Raw genomic sequence first — 21,243 nt, forward strand, 5'->3', positions numbered from 1 at the left:
ACCTGTGATATTAATCTGATCTATTGCGAGTCTGATCTCTAGTATGAGTTAAGTCTTTTTTTTATTACAACATTTCTGTTGCAAATCTGATCTCTCATTTGAGTCTGATCTGTTACAGGTCATTTTTTATGCCATAATCTGATCTCAGTTGTCAAATCTCTAATACAGTTCTGATCTCAGAAGATCTCTGCTCTGCTCTGATATCTAACCTCTGTTGCAGATCTGATTGCTTCTTTGAGTCTGATCTCTTTATAGTCTAATCTCTGGTATGAGTCAGATCTCTTATACAAATCTGACCTCAGTCATTAGTCTGATCTCAGTTCCAAACAAATCCAAGGTACAAATCTCATGTCAGTTGCAAGTCTGATCTCTGCAGATCTGTTTTTTGCGTCTGATTTTGTGACTTGATGCTGGTCTCTATTAATATCAAACACTACCATCAATATTCAGCTTGATCTCAGTCTCTCTATAACCCCTTTCCCTGGTTTTTAAAACTGGAAGGTTTCTCTCTAGTGCAAAATTACATTTCATAGCTGTGATATTTGGTAGAGTTTGAGTGAGCTTAGGCTAAACACCCAGTTGGCGGTAGATTTAGTTTCCTCTGCTCAGTATTTAAAGGGCAGTGCTGTTCTACTAATCTAATAACTTCATTACAGACATCTCTTGGCAGTAAGAAGCTCATATTGTAAGCCTACACAAAGCTCTGATCTTGCTCTCTTATCTTCAGTGGCAGGCATATTTCATTAATCAGTGCTAGAGTTGAACTCAACTGCAAATCACTTGTGTTCACATTTACTTCTGCTCCAGTTAATCCTGATTAAAGCATGTTTTGATGTAGTTGTGTGGACCTGAAAGAATAAACAGGTTCTGGTTGTTTCAGAGAAACTGACAGATGGTTTCTTTCGGTCTCTACAGGTGTGCTAGTGGGCGCTCCCATTCGAGCAGCAGTCACGATGGTGGCCCTGTCGCTGAAGATTTGCGTGCGACAGTGCAATGTGGTCAAAACAATGCAGTTTGAGCCCTCAACTCCGGTTTACGACGCCTGCCGGATTATCAGAGAGAGAGTTCCAGAGGCCCAAACTGGACAAGGTAAGAGCTGCAAAATATTCCTCTAGGTATCCTGCCATATTACGCTTCTTCCATGAGACTACAACCCCCTCCCCCATCAAAATATTTATGTTTCAGTTAGTCTGACTTATTGTCACTTGATTTGGCTCAAAATAAGTCAGACTAACTGAAATAAGCCTGACTTATTTGGTAAACTTGGTTTATGGAACACCCCCCAGGGGTGTTTTCATAAAACAAGTCTACCAAATAAGCCAGGTTTATTTCAGTAAGTCTGACTTATTGTTACTTGATTTGGCTTAAAATAAGTCAGACTAACTGAAATAAGCCTGGCTTATTTGGTTAACTTGTTTTGTAAAACACCCCCCTAGCTAGACGCAACAAAACTGGCTCAACCTGTGGTGTGAGTTTGTGGGTGGGACTATCTTTTTGTTCGACCAATGGGGTAGTGTTTGGGAAACTTTGGGAAAAGTCTGTTTGCTTAAAGTATTGCTTAAAAACACTAGGGGCGGGGAGAACTTTTATGTTCTGCCTAAATTTTGTACAAATCTGCAGAGCTTGACAGAAGTTTAGCTTAACTTTGCTCAGCTTAACTTAACTTTGCTTAGCTTAACTTCTCTTAAATTAACTTTAAACTTAACTTTCCTTAACTTAACCTAACTTTGCTTATCTTAACCTAACTTTGCTTAACTTAACTTAAAACTTAACTTAACTTAACTTAAAACTTAATTTTGCTTAGCTCAACCTGACTTTTAGTCTTACTGTGCTTAAATTAACGTAACTTAAAACTTGTCTTAATTTAAAACTTAACTTAATGTTGCTTAGCTTAACTTTGCTTTACTTAACTTTACTTCAAACTTAACTTTATTTTGCTTAACTTAACCTAACTTTGCTTAGCTTAACTTAACTTTGCTTATCTTAGCCTAACTTTGCTTAGCTTAACTTTGCTTAATTTAACTTAACTTAAAACTTAACTTTGCTTAGCTTAACCTAACTTTGTTCATCTTAACTGCTTAAATTAATGTAACTTAAAGCTTAGCTTAATTTAAAACTTAACTTAATGTTGCTTAGCTTAATTTTGCTTATCTTTACTTAAAACTTAACTTACCTTTGCTTAGCTTAACTTAAAATTTAACTTTGCTTTGCTTTGCTTAGCTTAGCTTAGCTTAACTTAACTTAACTTAAAACTTAACTTTGCTTAGCTCAACCTAACTTTATTTAGTCGTACTGTGCTTAAATTAATGTAACTTAAAACTTATCTTAATTTAACACTTAACTTAATGTTGCTAAGCTTAACTTTGCTTATCTTTATTAAAAACTTAACTTACCTTTGCTTATCTTAACTTAAAACTTAACTTTTCTTAGCTCAACCTAACTTTTAGTCTTACTGTGCTTAAATGAACGTAACTTAATACTTACCTTAATTTAAAACTTAATGTTGCTTAGCTTAACTTTGCTTTACTTAACTTCAAACTTAACTTTGTTTTGCTTAACTTAACCTAACTTTGCTTAGCTTAACTTAACTTTGCTTATCTTAGCCTAACTTTGCTTAGCTTAACTTTGCTTAATTTAACTTAACTTAAAACTTAACTTAAAACCTAACTTTGTTTAGCTTAACCTAACTTTGTTTAGCTTAACTGTGCTTAACCTAAAACGTAACTTAATGTTGCTTAACTTTGCTTATCTTTACTTAAAACTTAACTTACCTTTGCTTAGCTTAACTTAAAACTTAACTTTGCTTTGCTTAGCTTAGCTTAACTTAAAACTTAACTTTGCTTAGCTTTTCCCAACTTTGTTTAGCTTAATTTTGCTTAGCCTAACTTTGCTTATCCCGTGGTGTGAGTTTGGGGGAGGGAATATCTTTTTGTTTGACCAATGGGCTAGTGTTTGGGAAACTTTTCGCAAGTCTGTTTGCTTAAAGTATTGCTTAAACACACTAAGGGCAGGGAGAACTTTTATGTTCGGCCTAAATTTTTTTGAAATCTGCAGACCTTGACATAAGTTTAGATTTGGGCTAAATGTTTACACCAGCTGCTCCACATCAGTAGATGTTTCTGTATCCGTCATGTCAAAAATGTTACACTATGTGCAACCTCAGCTGATGACCAGTTCTGCTTCAGAGTGAGTCTGATGGATAAGTGCTCTCTCCCTCTCTTTCTATCTCCACTCAAGTCATGAAACGGTCACAAAGTCAAACATTAATGCTCTCTGCTTGCTGGAGCTTGCGAAATGGACTCGTGTGCAATATCAGCTCAACAGGAGCCATCACTTCGGGATGAGTCTGCAGCTCCACCACTCTGTGTACATTTATTATATGGGCAGCTACAGTTATATGACTGCTGTCCTGTGTGACACACATGATTGCTGCCCATGATGGGCGCAATGAATTGGATTTGTCTTATAAATGTCAATTGTTTCTTTTAGGATCAAAAACAAATTGCTTTGTGGGTAAATGAAGAGTCTGATATTTATTACGACTGTATTTGTAGCGTAACTGGATCTCTTTGATTCATTATCTACTTCCATGGGGCGAGTTGTTGTTTTAATTATGTAAAACTTATTGCAGCATCAGATTACGGGCTCTTCCTGTCCGATGATGACCCCAGGAAAGGAATCTGGTTGGAATCAGGGCGCACCCTTGATTATTACATGCTGCGGAATGGGGTAAATCACATTATTTGACTTATCGGTATTCTCTTCAGATTTCCGTAGGTTTTTTATTTCCATTGTGATTCTAAGGTTGATTTCAGCGCTTGTTCTCGTCATGTACAGGACGTCCTGGAGTACAAGAAAAAACAGAGACCTCAGAAGATCAAAATGCTGGATGGAACAATCAAAACCATAATGGTGGATGACTCCAAAACAGTAGGGGAGCTGTTGGTCACCATCTGCAGTAGGATAGGTGGGTTCTTTTTTTAGCTGATATTAAGAGTTTTCCTTTTTTTACTTTTTTGTACTTTAACTTAACTTGAATTAAATCTTAACCTAACTGTGTTTAGCTTAACTTCTCTTAAATTAACTTTAACTTTAAACTTAACTTTGCTTAACTTAACCTAACTTTTCTTAGCTTAACTTTGCTTAGCTTAACTTAACATAGCTTAAAACTTAACTTTTCTTAGCTTTGTTTGTTGTTACCTAACTTTGTTTAGCTTAACTGTGCTTAAATTAACTTAACTTTGCTTAAATTAACTTAACTTAAAACTTATCCTAATTTAAAAATTAACTTTGCTTATCTTGACCTAACTTTGATTAGCTTAACTTAACTTACCTTTGCTTGGCTTAATCTTACTTTGCTTTGCTTAACTTAACCTAATCTAACTTAAAAATTTAACTTTACTTAACCTAACTTTGCTTAGCTTAACTTAACTTTGCTTAATTTAACTTAACTTTGCCTATCTTAGCTTATCTTAACATAACTTAAAACATAACTTTGCTTAGCTTTCCCCAACTTTGTTTAGCTTAACAAAGTTTAAAGCTTGACTTAACTTTGCTTAGCTTAACCAAATTTTTCTTAGCCTAACGTAAATTCTTAACTTATCTTTGTTTAACCTAACTTTGCTTAGCTTTACTTAACTTTGCTTACATTAACTTACATTTTAATTTAACTTATCTTTGCTTAGCTTAACCTAACTTTACTTATTTTAACTTAACTTTGCTTAAATTAACTTAAAATGTAACTTAACTTAAAACGTAACTTATCTTTGATTTGAACTATGCTACAGTATCTTTGAACTACGCTTAGCTAAACTTACATTTTAACTTAACTTATCTTTGCTTCGCTTTACCTAACTTTGCTTAGTTTAACTTCACTTTGCGTAATATAACAACTTAAATCCTAACTTAGCTCAATTTAAAACTTGACTTAACGTTGCTTAGCTGAACCTAATTTTTCTTAGCCAAACTTAACTTTTCTTAACTTAACTTAAAACTTATCTTTGCTTAACTTAACCTAACTTTGCTTAGCTTAACTTAACTTTGCTTACATTCACTTACATTTTAACTTAACCTAAAACTTAACTTATCTTTGATTAGCTTAGCCTAACTTTGCTTAGCTTAACCTAAATTTTAACTTAACTTATCTTTGATTAGCTTAACCTAACTTTACTTAGCTTAACTTAACTTTGCTTGAATTAACTTAAAATGTAACTTAACTTAAAACTTAACTTATTGGCCCGTTTTCACAGACAGAATTTAGCCTAAGCCAGGATTAGGTCATAGTTCAATTAGCACATTTAAGTAATTTTTATAAACATTCCTTAGGAAAAAACATTACTGGTGTGCATCTTAAAAAACAAAACAAAGGCATTGATATATTTTAAGATCAGTCAGTGCAAGTTTCTTTCAGTTAAAACAGCTCAGACTTACGTTTTAGTCTAGGACTAGGCTTAAGTCTTGTCTCTTAAACCGGGGGATTATTGTTTAGCTTAACCTAACTTAACTTTGCTTAACTTATCTTAACATTCTCTATTTGGTCATTTTTTGTATTAGATGTTTATTTGTGTATGTTAATTTTCTCGTTCACGTTTAGATTATTTAAACTTAATCTTTAAAAACTTACTTATGTCATCTTTAGCAAATCATAAAATGAATATACATTTTTCATATTGTACAAAATAGCATACAATTAAAATTTTTGTCATTTATCAGTATCTGCCAGAATTGTAATATCGGTACACCACTAGTATCAAATAAGCAAAATATCTTTTAATTTGTACTCATTATGTCCAATATTAAATTTATGACTGTTAAACATCACATAAAAAATATGACTTTACATGGTAAAACATTTCTGTTTAAATGGCCAGTTTAAGTAACAGTGTGGGTGGAATTTTAAGCATTAGTCTTCTCATTCCCTTAAATTTTATTCATTTTTTGAATGAATTAATTACAATCAGGCTGTTTTCATAAATTCCTTTAGGCTGAATGATATTTAGTTTCCCACAAAATCTGTGCTGGAAAGATTGAAAGACTGACAGACAGAGAGTGCTGATTATCTCGTGCTCCACAGGAATCACTAATTATGAAGAGTACTCGCTGATCCAAGAGCAGGTGGAGGAGAAGCGCGAGGATGGGATGGGAACGCTGAAGAAAGACAGAACCCTCCTGCGAGACGAGAGGAAGATGGAGAAGCTGAAAGCCAAACTTCACACAGATGATGATTGTGAGACTCCTGGCAACTGTGAAAATAAAACATTAGCAAACAAAACGCCCCACCAGATTTACACACACTGAGAGATTCTTACACAGGCTTAAAGAACATTTACACAGCCTAAATCTTTTAAAGATGTAATAATTGGTATCATACACCCCTTTATTATATGCTTACTCCATAATTGAAAATTAATTTGGTTACTAATGCTAACATGTCTGAATGTTTCATTCATAGTGAACTGGCTGGATCACAGTCGGACGTTTCGGGAGCAGGGTGTAGAGGAAAGCGAGATACTGCTTCTACGAAGGAAGTTCTTCTATTCTGACCAGAATGTAGACTCTCGTGATCCTGTCCAGCTCAACCTGCTCTACGTACAGGTAGTTTTTGGTCACTTTTTTGCTCTCTTTTTCTATTTCAGACCATATCCTGACTAGAAGAGTCAGGCTTTAGGGTTAGGTTCGCAAAATACGGCACAAAACAACAAAAATCACAGCAAATCAGACCATATTTGATATTAAATATGCAGTGGAGCAGGATTTTTGACCAATGAGACTTCAGTGGGCGGAGCTAGCCATCATAGCAAGTTATAATATAATATAATTATTGATAATTTTATTTTCAACTATTTTGATAGTAATCAATTTTAGCGATTTGATGTCATTCCCTTTATTGACATTCTGTCTGTCCTCTATCTGTCTTGTTGGCTGGTTTAACTGTGTTGCGCCAGTTTGCCAAAACCTCTTCGTCGCCACCTGCTCTAAAAATTAATTAATTTCTCGGAGCCACTATCGCACAGACATTTAGGCATTTAGATGTTGTCATTTTACTTTTATGAAAGCAGTGAAATCGTGACATGGCTCTTATGAATGAATTATTGGTCAGCCTAGAAGGCAGTGCGCATATCTTCACGGCTGCTGATTTGTCAATTGTCCTTTCCTCCCCAGTAGGCAGTATGGATTACTTTTCTTCACATCTCTTCCTAATTAGGTGCTTTTTTCAGAGTAAAAATGCAATGAACATGAAATGCCAGAAACCACAGAGAATCCAAATAAGAAGTATCTATGTGGGAATTTGGAACATTTTTTGCAAAGAAACTCTGAGATTTGTCATTTGATATTTTATTGCGTCATGCATAGTTTACATGTTTTTACACTTTGTTCTTTCCTAGGCACTTTCTGGGTATTGCATAGGTTTTTCAGATTACAATAGATGTGGAAAACCAAATCACAACATTTTATGTTTGTTGCAAATCTATGTGGGAATTTAGACTAATTAGGTTTAATTGTGGGCGGAGTTAACCAGCATGATACAATGAAAATTAATAGCGCCGAGAAAAAGATAACATGCTAATTTTGATGGTTAGTTTAGCGCAATAAAATTATGACATTTAACGAAGCATCTGACTTTTTGTAGCTAGCATTAAAACACTATAAAAAATTAAAGACACTATTGAAATGATCACTTGAAATTTTATTACCTCACACTTTTATACCTTGTCCTAATATTGAACTTTTTAAATACTTCATAGTTTTTTTTTTTCAGGTGACGAACAACTTAAAACCTAACTTAACTTGACTGAACTTAAAACCTAACTTAACTTAATTTAACTTAACTTAGCTTAACTTAACTGAACTTAAATTTTAACTTAACTTAAAGCTTAACTTAAAACTTTTTTATCACTTCCTTAAGCTATGCTAATGTTTTTTCCATGACTTCTTGTAGCTAGCATTAAAACACTTTTCGGAACTTTTCAAATACTGCATAGTTTTTTTTTTCAGATGACGAACAACTTAAAACATAACTTAAAGCCTAACTTAACTTGACTGAACTTAAAACCTAATTTAACATAACCTTAAAGCTTAAACTGAACTTAAAACCTAACTTAACTTAACCTTAACTTAACTTAACTTAACTTAGCTTAACTTAACTGAAATTAAAACCTAACTTAACTTAACGCTTAAAGCATTAAAACACTTTTCGGAACTTTTCAAATACTGCATAGTTTTTTTTTTTTTTCAGATGACAAACAACTTAAAACTTAACTTAAAACCTAACATATTTGTATCACTTACTGAAGCTATGCTAATGTTTTTTTTCCATGACTTCTTGTAGCTAGCATTAAAGCACTATCCCCTGGTTCCACAGACAAGGCTTAAGCCTAGTCCTAGACTAAAATCTAAGTCTGAGATAATTTAACTGAAAGAAACTTGCTCGGACTGATCTTAAAATATATCAGTGCCTTTGTTTTGTCTCAAGATGCACACCAGTAATGTTTTTTTTTCGGAGCACATTTATAAAAATTACTTAAATGTCCAAATTGATTTATGGCCTAATCCTGGCTTAGTCTAAGCCCTGTCTATAAAACCAGGCCTATAAAAATTAAAAACACTATTGAAATTATCACTTGAAATTGTATTACATCACACTTTTCTTCCTTGTCGTAATACAGCACTTTTCGAATACTGCATAGTTTTTTTTTTTTTTTCAGATGACAAACAACTTAAAACTTACTTGAACTTAAAACCTACCTTAACTTAACTTAACTAAACTTAACAACTTCACTTAAAGCTTAACTTAAAACTTAACATATCTTTTTATCACTTCCTGAAGCTATGATATTGTTTGTTTTTTCAATTACTTCTTGTAGCTACTATTAAAGCACTATAAAAAGATTAAAGACTATTCAAATAATCACAAATCACACTTTTCTACCTTGTCCTAATACGACACTTTTCAAATACTGCTTTTTTTTCAGATGTTGAACAACTTAAAAACCCTAACTTAACTGAACTTACAACCTAACTTAACTGAGTTTAACAACTTAACTTGAAACTTAACTTAAAACTTTACATTTTTTATCACTTCCTGAAGCTATGATAATAGTCTTTAAAGACACTATTAAAATTATTACTTGACATTTTATTACATCACACTTGTATACCTTGTTCTACCTTGCACTTTTCAAATACTGCTTAACTTAAAACATAGCATATATTTTTACAAATCCTGAATTTTTCGTGACTTCTTGTAGTTAGCATTAAAACACGTTAAAACAATTTAAAGACACTATTGAAATTATAGCTTGAAATTTTATTACACCATACTTTTATACCTCGTCCTAATATGGCACTTTTCAATTCCTGCATAGTTTAATTTTCAGATGACGAACAACTTAAAACTTAACAAATTTTTTGTCACTTCTTGAAGCTATGGTAATGTTTTTTCATGACTTCTTGTAGCTAGTATTAAAACATGATAAAAAAAATTTAAAGATACTACTAATCATGGTTTTATACCTCGTTCTAATATGGCACTTTTCGAGTGCTGCATATTTTTTTTTGAGCCAATGAGATTTCATTGTGGGCGAGTTTTGAGTACTGCATAGTTTTTTTGAGATTTTATTGTGGGCTAACCAGCATGACTCCACAAAAATAATTGGGCTGGGAAAAAATTGTTAATTTTGATAATTAATATAATACGCTAAAAACAGTTATCTCAAAACACAATAAATAAAATGTTTTTAAGGAGAAAACAAGGACGTTTATCACATGATATTTTATTCCGTCATGCTAAGTTTGCACATGATTTTACATGTGATTTTGTCACACATTCACACAAGCATATTTCATTCTTTTTCTGGTTTGAGTCATGAGTCACAAAACGGCCAGCGGGTTTTCATGCCTATATGTTTATGTATGTAAATATGTGTGTGAGTTGTGCAGTGTGAATGTGTGTGTCCACTCAAGTAGCTCTGCGCTAGTGCGTAGTTTCCCTTGAGGCCGCGAGCTGTCGTAGCAGACGGCCGTAGCTCTCTGACCGGCCTCAGGAGTACACGGCTCGCTGCAGATGCATTAGTGTGTCTGCCTGAGGATTTCAGAGCAACTTCCTTCTGACAAACACGCACGTACTCTGTCACCTGCACTTAATAACTTATATAAGATGATGGATAAGCATTTTCCTGCCAATATAAGGTAAGTATACTGTATGTTTTTAAATGTTTTCACATACTGTACACTTAAAAAATACACAAAAATACTGTAAATACATGGTATTGATATGTTTTGTGGTATTATAGTTAGGTATGCTTGCCTTTTGTAATCAAAAATCATGGTATTACTATGTTAACCCAAATATTACACTGTATTACCATGCATGTTGTTTTAAACCTTGGTACATGTCTGAGGAATACCAAAAACATAATACAAATATACCCTTACAAAAATTAACCATGGTTTTATTACAAATAAAACTTAGTTTAACCATAGCTTAACTATAGTATAATATATAGTACTTTATTTGTGGTAAAACCATGGTTAATTAAATTTGTAAGTAAATGTCTTAATAGACTTGAACTATACTTACTATAAAATAATGTTTTAAATCTATTACTTTTTTATTAGGGTTGGCATGGTACCATGGCAGAACCACCCTTGTGAAAATTAACCATGGTTTTACTACAAATAAAACCAAAAAAAAAAAACATAGTTACTGTAGTAATCACATATTAACCATGGTTTTGCTACACTAAACCGCTGCCGCGTCAGGAACAGAGAGCGCGGTCACAGAGAGCGCGGTCACCGCCGCGTCAGGAACAGAGAGCGCGGTCACCGCCGCGTCAGGAACAGAGAGCGAGGTCACCGCCGCGTCAGGAACAGAGAGCGAGGTCACCGCCGCGTCAGGAACAGAGAGCGCGGTCACAGAGAGCGAGGTCACCGCCGCGTCAGGAACAGAGAGCGCGGTCACCGCCGCGTCAGGAACAGAGAGCGAGGTCACCGCCGCGTCAGGAACAGAGAGCGCGGTCACAGAGAGCGAGGTCACCGCCGCGTCAGGAACAGAGAGCGCGGTCACCGCCGCGTCAGGAACAGAGAGCGAGGTCACCGCCGCGTCAGGAACAGAGAGCGCGGTCACCGCCGCGTCCGGAACAGAGAGCGAGGTCACCGCCGCGTCAGGAACAGAGAGCGAGGTCACCGCCGCGTCAGGAACAGAGAGCGCGGTCACCGCCGCGTCAGGAACAGAGAGCGCGGTCACCGCCGCGTCCGGAACAGAGAGCGCGGTCACCGCCGCGTCAGGAACAGAGAGCGCGGTCACCGCCGCGTCAGGAACAGAGAGCGAGGTCACCGCCGCGTCAGGAACAGAGAGCGAGGTCACCGCCGCGTCAGGAACAGAGAGCGCGGTCACCGCCGCGTCAGGAACAGAGAGCGAGGTCACCGCCGCGTCAGGAACAGAGAGTGCGGTCACCGCCGCGTCAGGAACAGAGAGCGAGGTCACCGCCGCGTCAGGAACAGAGAGCGCGGTCACCGCCGCGTCCGGAACAGAGAGCGAGGTCACCGCCGCGTCTGGAACAGAGAGCGCGGTCACCGCCGCGTCAGGAACAGAGAGCGCGGTCACCGCCGCGTCCGGAACAGAGAGCGAGGTCACCGCCGCGTCAGGAACAGAGAGCGCGGTCACCGCCGCGTCCGGAACAGAGAGCGAGGTCACCGCCGCGTCAGGAACAGAGAGCGAGGTCACCGCCGCGTCAGGAACAGAGAGCGAGGTCACCGCCGCGTCAGGAACAGAGAGCGCGGTCACCGCCGCGTCAGGAACAGAGAGCGCGGTCACCGCCGCGTCCGGAACAGAGAGCGCGGTCACCGCCGCGTCCGGAACAGAGAGCGCGGTCACCGCCGCGTCAGGAACAGAGAGCGCGGTCACCGCCGCGTCAGGAACAGAGAGCGCGGTCACCGCCGCGTCCGGAACAGAGAGCGCGGTCACCGCCGCGTCAGGAACAGAGAGCGCGGTCACCGCCGCGTCAGGAACAGAGACCGCGGTCACCGCCGCGTCCGGAACAGAGAGAGCGGACACCCTCCCTCGAAAAAATGCCTCTGCCCTCGCCATAAAGTAGGGGCGCGTCCGCGCCGCCTCAGCACTAAGGGCGTCCATCGCCGCCAAACAGGCGTAGATGGTCTCGAAGCGAGCGGCTGACGCCGCCTCGAAAGACCTCTCACCCGCTGGACCCACTGTTGATGGTTGCGTTCCGTCACGTTCGAAAAGGAGGAGGTCTGGGTCCAGGTGCAGGGAAGAGATAGTTTAATAAAATAATAACAAATTAAACAAACAAAACAAAAAGCCAACACGGCAGAACACAACATAAACTCAAATGAACCAAACAGAGAACAAGGTCTAAGGCCAGGATAGACAGGAACACAGATCAAACAGACAGTAGACATAAGACAATGCAACCATGAAGCAGGAGAGAAAGGTGAGAGTATTTAAAGACCAGATAATAGTGAACAGATGTGAGTGAATCAGTGCTAATGACAAAGACAGGTGAATGCAATCAGGAAGTGCAGTGTAGGAACAGCGACCTCAGGAGGCTGAGGGGAACCCTGCAGCCCAGAGTCATGACAATTTTTCAAAGAAAACCATGGTATTAGCATGGTACATTTCCAAAAACCACACGGTTTACCACGGTACCTTTTTAAAAAGAACATAACAAAACATAATAATAATACCATAATACCAATACATCAGGCTGGGAGACCAGCTACAGTCAAGCCCAAAATTATTCATACCCCTGGCAAATTCTGACTTAAAGTTACTTTTATTCAACCAGCAAGTTTTTTTTTTTTGACCGGAAATGACACAGGCTTCTCCCAAAAGATAATAAGACGATGTACAAGAGGCATCATTGTGGAAAAAAATATTTCTCAGCTTTTATTTACATTTAAACAAAAAGTGGCATGTCCAAAATTATTCATACCCTTTGCAAACTGTCACAGTCTATGGGAAAATCCACAGTTCTATACCATTCCAAATAGTCCAAGCTTATTCTAAATCATCCTAATTACCCTGATTCACTGGGAACAGCTGTTTTAATGAACTCAACAGGTGAAAAACAGAAGCTCTCTGCTGTTGGTTTGTGGACAGTCATGGCTAAGACAAAGGAGCTCACTGAGGACCTGCGGCTGCGCATTGTGGCTGCTCACAAGTCAGGAAAGGGCTATAAGACCATATCTAAATGTTTTGAAGTTCCGGTGGCTAAAGTGCAAAGTACTGTGAAAAATCTCAGATGATGTGGTCGGGAAGCCAAAAGTGACACCAGTGCTGGCCAGGAGGATAGTGAGAGAGGAAAAAAATAACCCAAAATCACCACCAAGGCCATCCTGATGAATCTGGGCTCTGCTGGTGGCAACATCTCAAGGCAGACAGTCCAACGGACACTGCACACCGCTGGGTTCCGCAGACACAGACTAAGGAGGACACCACCACAATAAGGCACACAAAAGCCTGCTTGGCCTTTGCAAATGCTCATCTGGACAAAGAAGACTACTTCTGGTCGTCTGTTTGTTTTATGGTCAGATGAAACAAAAATTGAATTGTTTTGCCACAATGATGTAGCCTTCCTTTGGTGTAAAAAAGAAGAAGCTTTCAACCCTAAGAACACCATCCCCACTGTCAAACATGGTGGTGGGAACCTGTTTTGGGGGTTATTTTTCAGCTGGTGGACCAAGAAACCTAATCACAGTAAACGGCACCATGAAAAAGGAGCAATACATCAAAATTCTCAACAACAACAACAGGCAGCCTGCAGAGAAACTTGGCCTTTGGCACCAGTGGACATTTCAGCACAACAACGACCCAAAACACACAGCAAAAGTGGTGAAGAAATGGTTAGCAGACAAAAACATTAACGTTTTGCAGTGGCCCAGCCAGAGTCCTGACTTAAATCCAATTGAGAATCTGTGGAGGGAGCTAAAGATCAGGATGATGGCAAGGAGACCCTCCAACCTGAAAGAGTTGGAGCTCATCGCTAAAGATGAATGGGCAAAAATACCAGTGAAGACATGCAAAAAGCTGGTCAGCAATTATAGGAAGCGTTTGATTGCTGTAATAGCCAATAAAATGTTTTTCTATTGATTATTGAGAAGGGTATGAATAGTTTTGGACATGCCACTTTTTGTTCAAATGTAAATAAAAGATAAGTAATATTTTTTTTTTCCACAATGATGCCTCTTGTACATCGTCTTATTATCTTTTGGGAGAAGCCTGTGTCATTTCCGGTCAAAAAAAGCTTGACTGTATAAACACCATAGTACTATGATTACTAAATTAATTTACCATTACCTTCAAACCTACCATTCAAAAACATGGTACTACTGTGGTACTTCATTATACGTCATTATATTCTTGCAACATTCCCTTAGAAAAATTAACCATGCTTTTATTATAGTAAAAGTGTAGTAACCATGTTTTTTTGGTGGACATTTGTATAATCACAGTTTTACTACAAATACCATTGGTTGAATTATGGTTAGTGTAGCAAAACCATGTCTAATTTGTGGTTACTGTGGTTAACTTACAATAACCATGTTTTCTTTTTGTTTTTTTTTTAGTAGTAAAACCATGGTAATTTTTATATAAGGGTGGTTCTGCCATGGTACCATGCCAACCCTAGTAACAATTTAATAGATTTAAAATGCATTTATTTTATACTAATTATAGTTCAAGTCTATTAAGAGACTTACCGATATAAAAATTGTAATTAAACTTTATTTGAAGTACTACTTGTGCACAATGCACATTTTTTAATATTAAGCCTAAAATATGTTTTATTATCACTATTGATGAGGATTGAATGATCTTTAAATTCTATTGGTCTTTAAATGCAAAATATTTAAAGTGCACCTAAAGTATACTTGCAATAGTTTCACTTTAGCACAATCAAATATACTAAGTATATATTTTGTCAGACTTCAGCACTACTTCTGCACAATTAAAGTGCATTAATTTTAGCAGACTTTAAATATACATGTACATGGTATTTACATGGTAGTTACTCTATGGTATTTTAAACAATACCATGGTACTTTTTCTTTAAGTGATGAATACAGTGAGGTATGTTATACAGTTTTGAATGTTCATGCTGGTGATAAAGTGCATGTGAGTCATCACACACACACACACACACACACATGCACACATAAACTGTAACACATCTCCTCCCTTTCCTCAATCTCCCTCTGTCGCTTTCTTCCTCTATAGTAAACACACACGCCTGCGTGAAATTCTCTGACACGGTGCCACACACACCCACATACTTTGAGAAACAGAAGAGCGCAGCTCACACACACACACACACACTCACAGACTGCTACACATGTATGCGCTCAGGAGTGTTTGGCAGGCTGGAGGGGATTTCTCTGCTCTGCGCTGGGGGCGTGACCGCGTCATATCTCAGTTTGTCATGATGTGTTCCCATAAACCCTCACTGACTGTATCTGCTACTGTTACCATGTTGATGTCATCTGGGAGCGATGCGAGATGATTGGTGGATGTCCTGAGGGCGGGGCCCCTCACACACGGACTTGTTTATGATGATGTAAAACTTCCATGACCTCAGTCCCAACTCACAATCTCGACCAAATACACACTCTAACAAACAAGCATGTCTATGTGTATGTTTCTGCCTCTGTGCTTTTAATTGCTCCATCCAGATTGTTTGAAAACTCACAAACTTGGCTCTGCAAATAGACGCCACTTGTTTTGTAGATGCTCACTTGGTGGTGGCGAGGATGGTACTGAAATGTTTTTGTGAGGTGCACCCTTTCGGCATTTAAAGTGAACGATACTCAGGTGTATATCAGGAGACGGCTTGAACAGATGGGCTGTCAGCTTTCATAGCGGCCGCAGGCCGTCTGTAATATTAGACTGTGCTCCGTGTCAACACACAGTGTTATTAGAACAACTTAAAGGGATAGGCCTCCAAAAATGAAATTCTGCCATTAATTACTCACCCTCGTGTTGTTCCAAACCCTGGAGCTTTTTGACCCTGCATAGACAGCAGCACAACTACCACATTTAAGGCCCAGAAAGGTAGTAAGGACATTGATAAAATAGTCCATGTGACATCAGTGGTTCAACAGTAATTTTATAAAGCTACGAGAGTATTTTTTGTGTGCAAAGAAAACAAACAACAACTTTATTCAAGAATGTCTTCTCTTCTGTGTCAGTCTCCGCCAGTGATGCACGGGTTGATCCAAAATGAGCGGGTGCCTGCGGTTACAAGTCATCCAGAAATATTTTTAATGATATTCGGGTCGCAGTCGGTCGGGTCGTTTGAAATAAAGATGCCAATTAAACCTTTGTAATTTATATAGTACTAGACACAATTTTCTATGAAATACATAGACCTACACTTTATTGGCTGAATAATATTTACCTTTTGAATGTTGAGCGTTATTAACTGTTGAATAAATGCTGACGCGGCACAAAATGCCCAATTTCCCAACACGTTGAACTGAGCAATGCCATTGTACCATTTTAATAGGCTACTTTTAAATGCATATAGCTCAGCTCAATGTCAGCTTTATGTATTTTCTGAGAGGGGGTGGGATTTTTGTTGGGAAAGTCGTGGGAGAGACGCACACTTCGTTTAGACTGGATAAACACATGCAGCATCTTGATTGTTAAGAAAATGGTATTAATAAATGTCTCGAATATTTTGATTATGTCCAATGCTTCTCTTTCTTTTTGGAATTATTAGACACATTTCACTATGTCTCTTCAAATGCCTAGGTCTGTTTAATTTCCTTAATTATACAATTTCTAGCACTATTTTTAAACGTTTATTCAAGCAATAATATATAAATTATCTCATGTATATGCTTGTTTAAAACCAGGGATTAAAAACGAATTCCAAGTAAAAACTGTATTTTTTCTGTACATTTCCAGAGAGCCAAACGAACAAAATTAAACATTACTTAATGTTTATTAGCCTATACAATTATGTTTGTATAGGCTAAGAAAATTCGTTAACCTAGCTTATTAAGTTGATTTTCTTGATAATTTTTAGAAGTTAAAAGTTAAGAAAAAAGGAATTAGCTTGTAGTCTATATATATTTAGGGCTATAGGCTAATCTTTTTCTTAACTTTTATTACACTGTAGATCGAAATAAAATTATTCTTGATCATATAACATCGGAGAATCACTGACATAATTTAGAGTAGGGGAGCACGGGGCACAACCTAACACTTTTTGAATTTCGCGGTTTATGTAAATCCACTTGGGGTTCAGAGTACAGTTTTTATCCACATTATTTTCACACTTGTCTAGTACAAATATATCGCTTTGTTTCATATTTACAGTGTATACGTTTTTCGTTATTTACCTCAAAAGAAAGGAAGTGAAACGTGACATCATGCCCCGGAGGTGGGGTACATCTGAGGGGCACGTTGTAACACGACCATATGACAGCTTAAAATGTTATCTGATCGAATGAAAAAAATATGCACAACAAACTAAAATATTTTGTCAGTAAAATACATGTGTTAACTTTTTCAAATGAAGTAATGACGTTTAAAAAAATAATAATAATAATCTAATTTTGGAGTTTGACAATGAACACACTGCAAACATGCTTTGAACGGCCCTGATCGCGACACACAGCTGTACAGTAGTTCAAAACAATGTGGACAAATCAAAACACATTTAGACAATCAGAAAAACACTCTCCTCCCTCCACACACAAGTCTGGTTTAGTCTGGTTTTGTTTAGATCGGTTTGATTTTATTTTGAACTTCATAGATATTGTTACTATTGTAACTTGTTTGGAAAAACTGAAGGTTCTTTTAAAACTCTCATTTTCCAAAAGAAAAAAAGCATATAGTTTTGGAATGACATGCAAGTGAGTAAATGATGACCGAACTTGTATTTTTAGGTGGGTTACACTTTACACGCCTTTTTTTTTGTTTAAGCATTTGTATCTGTACTGAAAGAGAGAAACTAATGTTGCCTGTGAGATTGTGTCAGTACAATCCAAGTAAGTCCAACAAATCGTGCCTGTAGGAATCACCATGATCATGTGTTATAAATTACATGCTGCTGCTTAGAAAAACAATATGTCAAGATGAGAAGCCTTCCTCAACTCACAAAACCATTTTATCTCATGGCGACATGTCGCTAAAGCTGCTTATTTGTGATTCTCTGATGCACAAACCACACACAATATTTTGACGTCTCCACACAGTGATTATCTTAATCTGTGTTAATATACAGATCTAATTGTGACCTTGGACAACAAAAACAGTCTTAAGTAGCACAAGCATATTTGTAACAATAGCCAACAATACATTGCATGGGTTAAAATTATAATTTTTTCTTTTAAGCCAAAAATCATTAGGATATTAAGTAAAGATCATGTTCCATGAAGATATTTTGTAAATTTCCTACCGTAAATATATCAGAACTAAATTTTTGATTGGTAATATGCATTGCTAAGATGTTATTCAATATTTAGATTTTTTTTTTTGCACCCTCAAATTACAGATTTTCAAATAGTTGTATCTTAGCCAAATATTTTCCTATCCAAACAAAACCATACATCAATGGAAAGCTTATTTATTCAGATGATGTATAAATCTCAATTTTGTCAAGTTTTGTGGTCCAGGGTCACAAATATTCCTTAACAATGTTGATGGCCCTTCAAATGTTGTGTTAACAATTGCAGAGCACATGGACTGCATACTTTCTGTAACATCTTTGTTAGCACTCTCATTACATTCTGTAACATCTGCTCTTGTTTCCTGTCTCTGTTTCAGGCCAGGGATGACATTCTGAATGGATCCCACCCCGTGTCCTTTGATAAGGCCTGCGAGTTCGCTGGAATTCAGGCACAGATCCAATTCGGTCCCCACGTGGAGCACAAACACAAGCCAGGATTTTTAGAGTAAGACCACATGCCTTGTAGCTGCGGTATCATATGCAGCTCATTCAACACTGTCACTGTAACACACACACACACACACACAGGCTCTCTCAGTTGTTATCTGATTACATTATAGACCAGACAATTATTTGCAAGAACTCTGTGCTGTCTGGAAACCTTAAGAGTCGGTGTGGGCGTACATTATGAAGATGTAATTCCCGCCAGGATGACCTCATGTGTTTTGTTCTGCTCTGAGGGAAAAATGTTTGTGCAGTTTGAGCGTAAACATGTGAAATGTATTTGCAGCCTGAAGGAGTTCCTACCAAAAGAATACATCAAACAGAGGGGGGCGGAGAAGAGAATTTTTCAGGTACGTGACCCTCTGTCGGCTTTACTCAATCCGTTATTCTAGGAAAACATACTATTAGGCACCATTCCCGAAAAACATACAGAAACAGCCTGAAACCATTAAAAATGAAGGGTTTTTGCAATTTTCAGCATATGTTCAGTGAAGGATGCTCTTAAAGGGATAGATCACCCAAACGTCCTAGTTATATAAGACTTTCTTCTTTCAGATTAATACAATCAGAGTTATATTAAAACATGTCCTGGCTCTTCCCAGCTTTATAATGGCAGTGAATGGCTGTTGAGATTTTGAAGGCCAATAAAGTGCATCCATCCATCATAAAAAGTACTCCACATGGCTCCTAAGGGGTTAATAAAGGCCTTTAAAGGAATTTATGTGTTTGCGTAAGAAAAATATCCATATTTAAAACTTTATAGACTGTTTTACGTTCGTTCACGAGAGAGTAGCGTTCCAGCAGATGACATTGGATGTAGTGTAAGAATATGCTAGTCTTGTGAGAACCAAGTTTTGTTTACAGCAAAGGAAAACCAGTCACCTCTTGGCTTATATCAAAATTCTCTGACATTTTTCTTTACAAATCCTCATTTTGTATGTCTAATGCATGACCAGTGTTTTGTTTTGCTCTCTCCTCTGCGCTTCTGCGTTTGTTACTTTGTGCATACAACAGTTAGCGCAAGCTAGAAATTACAGTTTAAAAAGTTTTAAATATGGATATTATTCTTTTACAAATGCATTGATTCACTTCAGAAGGTTTTTATTAACCCCTGGAGCCATGTGGAGCACTTTTTATGATGAATGGATGCACTTTATTGGACTTCAAAATCTCAACAGCCATTCATCACTATTATAAAGTCTGGAAGAGCCAGGAAATGTCTGATTGTATTTGTCTGAAAGAAGAAAAACTTATACACCTAGGATGGCTTGGGGGTGAGTAAGTCATGGGGTAATTTTCATTTTTGGGAGAACTATTCCTTTAATTTGGAGCAAATGTGGAATGCAAGAGGTCAAGTTAAATATTTTATAAGCGGTTTTATTTTCTGTTGATTCTGTGAGGTTTGGAATTTTTTCAACCCTGTTATTAATATTTTGAACATATTTTAGTACGGCCTGAATGCAGTTTTATAGCCTGCTTTGACAAAATGTTATTTCATACAAAATTACTAAATTGAAATAAAATTTGACATCCGAGTAACAGGGTTGAAAATTACGCTTAAATTACAAGCTAGCTTGTCTGGAATCAAAGCTTTGTTTGAAATTATTGAAAAAAAACTAGTGCATTTGTTTGATTTTTTTTTTGTACAATAACTTTGGTAACAGGGTTGAATGGTTGAGTTGAAATCGCAGTAAACACAACAATGATTGTACATTTGGGAAAACGGTATAAATATTTAATTCCCACCTTGCTGTAGAAAAAACGTGTTATAATGAAAAATATGGGATACAAGTAAGTATTTAGCTTTTGGTAGTTTAAAAAGAGTTCATTAAAACTTGTTTTATTAAAATTATTTTATTTCAATGTACAGAATATCAATTCAATCGATACACTGCAAAAAAATGCTTTTCTTGCTTAGATTTTTTGTCTTGTTTCCAGCCAAAATTTAAAAAAAATTCTTTAATCAAGAAGGATTTTTAAAATTATTTTCAAGTCAAAATTAAGTGAGTTTTTGCTTAGAACAAGCAAAAATTATCTGCCAATGGGGTAAGCAAAAATATCTAATTTCAAACAGAAAACAAGATTATGTTTCTTACCCCTTTAGCAGAATATTTTGCTTATTTCAAGAAAAAACGCACTTAATTTTTTACTCGTTTAGAAAATCCTTTTTGATTTAAGAATTTTTAGATATTTTGGCTGGAAACAAGACAAAAAAATCTAAGTAAGAAAAGCGTTTGCAGTGTAATTTCAAAAGTATAACTACAATTAATTATAACTACAATTATCTGTCGCAGGTGCTCTTCAGGTTTTGTGAAGTTTTGAGTTT

General features: G+C 37.0%; 1 protein-coding gene across 1 annotated transcript in view; it reads left to right on the forward strand.

Annotated features, from left to right (window-relative positions):
* Positions 1–953: 953 nt before the first annotated feature.
* The window catches only part of tln2b (talin 2b), a 153,624-nt gene continuing 133,334 nt past the window's right edge, over positions 954–21,243 (forward strand). The window contains exons 1-7 of the mRNA XM_073831436.1: positions 954–1,089; positions 3,632–3,729; positions 3,838–3,967; positions 6,074–6,226; positions 6,452–6,594; positions 18,791–18,918; positions 19,204–19,267. Coding sequence (XP_073687537.1) covers positions 954–1,089; positions 3,632–3,729; positions 3,838–3,967; positions 6,074–6,226; positions 6,452–6,594; positions 18,791–18,918; positions 19,204–19,267 — 852 coding nt within the window. The remainder of the gene's footprint in view (positions 1,090–3,631; positions 3,730–3,837; positions 3,968–6,073; positions 6,227–6,451; positions 6,595–18,790; positions 18,919–19,203; positions 19,268–21,243) is intronic.

This window comes from Garra rufa, chromosome 25 (genome assembly GCF_049309525.1).
Source record: "Garra rufa chromosome 25, GarRuf1.0, whole genome shotgun sequence".
Taxonomy (NCBI): domain Eukaryota; kingdom Metazoa; phylum Chordata; class Actinopteri; order Cypriniformes; family Cyprinidae; genus Garra; species Garra rufa.